This window comes from Microtus ochrogaster, chromosome 1 (genome assembly GCF_000317375.1).
Source record: "Microtus ochrogaster isolate Prairie Vole_2 chromosome 1, MicOch1.0, whole genome shotgun sequence".
NCBI classification, from domain to species: domain Eukaryota; kingdom Metazoa; phylum Chordata; class Mammalia; order Rodentia; family Cricetidae; genus Microtus; species Microtus ochrogaster.
The window spans coordinates 38,917,582-38,920,185 of record NC_022009.1 but is presented as its reverse complement, the minus strand read 5'-3'; the positions used below and the strand labels follow the sequence as shown (position 1 = coordinate 38,920,185).

The 2,604-nt window shown below is 53.6% G+C and overlaps 1 protein-coding gene across 4 annotated transcripts in view; it reads left to right on the top strand.

The window, feature by feature from the left end:
- The window catches only part of Prima1 (proline rich membrane anchor 1), a 56,963-nt gene extending 54,396 nt beyond the window's left edge, over window positions 1–2,567 (top strand). For 3 of the 4 annotated variants that reach the window (XM_005343487.3, XM_026780880.1, XM_026780882.1), the window contains exon 5: window positions 833–2,567. In XM_005343487.3, the coding sequence (XP_005343544.1) occupies window positions 833–935 (103 nt within the window). In that variant the 3' untranslated portion in view covers window positions 936–2,567. The remainder of the gene's footprint in view (window positions 1–832) is intronic. The other variant, XR_003377165.1, reaches the window with a different exon arrangement.
- The last annotated feature ends 37 nt before the right edge of the window (window positions 2,568–2,604 follow it).

The window sequence follows — 2,604 nt, the reverse complement described above, 5'->3', positions numbered from 1 at the left end:
TCACCATCACCTCCTCCTCCTCCACCATCACCATCACCACCTCCTCCTCCACCATCACCATCACCACCTCCTCCTCCACCATCACCACCTCCTCCTCCATCATCATCATCACCACCTCCTCCTCCATCATCATCTCCACCTTCTCCTCCACCATCATCACTATCATCACTACCAGCATCTTCATCATCACCACTGGAACTATCACCACCATTTTCTCTGCCATCACCACCTTCTTCACATTATCACTACTACCATAACCTCCAAAATCCCAACACCTCCTTCACCATCGTTGTCACAACAGCCATCAGCAACATCTCCTCTACCATCTGCAACCACCACCACCATCCCTTCTGCCACCACCAACTTTGCTAACACCTCTACCCCCGTTATCGTCACCAGCAGAATCACCTGTACCGTCACTCCCATCACCAGCCAGCCTGACTAACGCCGCCCACCGCCCTGATCATTCATTCGTTCACCACATTTACCGTTACTTTGAACACACAGAGGCAGGATGCGAAGTCCAACTACTAATGCTGCTTCTTGTGAACCACCTGCTCCCAAAGGGATCAATCAGAGCGTGGTCATACTAGGCTGACCACACACTTTGGGTTGTCCAAAACAGTTCCAATTCGGACTTGTCCCTGTCACCTCTTTCCTTGTCAATAGGCCCTGGTGTGCATACTTAATTATACGGTCATCCTAGCTAAGATTCTACGTGGCTTCTGATTGACCCCACAGGCTGCTAACCTGGACTCTGACTCGGAGGTGGCACCATCACAGTTGCTGCCCCTAACAATCTTCTTGTTCCCCTCCCTTCCTCCCTTTCTAGGAAACCACTGAGAAAAGATGAAAACGGCACCAGTGTTGCGGAATATCCCATGAGCTCATCCCAGAGTGGCAAAGGGGTGGACGTGAACACTGCGGTGGTGTGAATCTGCAGGCCCTGGACCCACTGGCTGGAAGGGCACCTTGGTGGCACTGGTGGACATGGGGTGACTCTGGGCCTGTCCATGACTTCCTGCTTTACAGGCCTCGGGCCTCCTGAGAGAGAAAGCATCCTCTTCCCAGGGTAGCCCTGGTCAACTTCCGGGGTGCAGCACAGACACCAGGCTTGAGCCAGGCTCCCCTGCATGTGGCCCCTGAGCATCAGCACCACCCAGGGCTCTCCATACCCTCCTTCTTGTCTTGTCTTGGGCACATCGACTCTCACCCAGTTGCTACTAAGAGCACGTACTCCGGTGAACGTCGAGGGTCTGTCTGTCTTCCTGGGGCAGAAAGACACCCCTCTTTAGCCAGAAGAAAGGTGATTCAGGGATTGCTCTCATCCAGGAAGCCCACCTACTTCTCTGTGGACATTCTAGCAAAAGCCATCACACAGCCATGAGACAAATGTCCCCTTCCAAAGGTGCTTCCCACACATCTGTCCACAACTGTACCTGCCATGGTCTTCCGCCTCCAGAGCCTGCGCCACCCTCCCTGGCCCACTCACAGCCTAGCCCGTGGCTCTTGGTTGCATGCCTGCTTCGGGAAGCGGTAGGCCCAGCCTGCCTAGTCCCCTGGGAGTGGACTCGGTGTCTCCCAGAAGCCCAGACTGAGAGTGTCCCAAGAAAGTCAGGGGTTCCCTTTGTAACTGCTCTGACACCCCACACCTGGCTCTTCAGGAAGCATCAGTGTGAGCCAGGCTCTGCCTCACTGGTCAGAGGTTACAGCTTGTGCCAAAACCATGTGGGCACTCTGTGCCAGGCCAGTGTGGGTCTGGTACCATGTGCCTCCCTTACCCACAACAGTCCCTGAAACCTAAATTTGGTACTCAGAAAGCTCCCAGGAGAAGGTGGTGTTCTTCTGTGCCTCCGGGAAGTGACTTTCTGTGGGCCAGGGCTCCTTTCTGTGGGAGCGAGGGAGAGTGGTGAAGAGCCATCTAGCCTTGGTAACCTTCTGCCCACAGGCTGGTTTCCCTGGAGGCCACCCACACAGTGAAGTCAACATCCCTTGCCTAGAAGGAAGCTGGCCTGCTCGAGGGCGACGCCCCCACAGTGTAGAGATTTAGTTGAGTTCATTAGCCTCCTCCTCACCCCACAGAGATCTTCTCTGGTGGGTGTTTGGGCCACATGAGAATTTCAAAGCCAGGTAAAACTGAGGGACAAAAAAATCAGTTCCATGTGGATAGGCGTCCTGAGGCTGCCACTGCCCTGCTCCTGAGTCGATCAGCAGGCTCAGGCTAAGGGGAGGTTGGGGCATTCCTCCTGTCCATGGCATTTGCCCTCCTTTGCTTGAGGACATGGTTTGGGGTTGGGTTTGAATTTCCCCTTCACAGCATACTTTCGCTCTGGCGTGGGGTTGCCAAGAACCTTCTGTGGGACTGCCCTCACCCCACCCAGGGAGACACCTGGCAGTCCTCTTTGGATGTGGTTCCAAGTGACAAAGAAGCCAGAGTTGGTGGGTAAGGGACAAGCAAACAGGAGTGAGAAGCCTGGCAGACTCCATCCCAGTACCGTGTCTCTTATCCTTTCTTTCTTTCTATCTATCTATCATCTATCTATCTATCTATCTATCTATCTATCTATCTATCTATCTATCTATCTATCATCTGTCCATCTATCT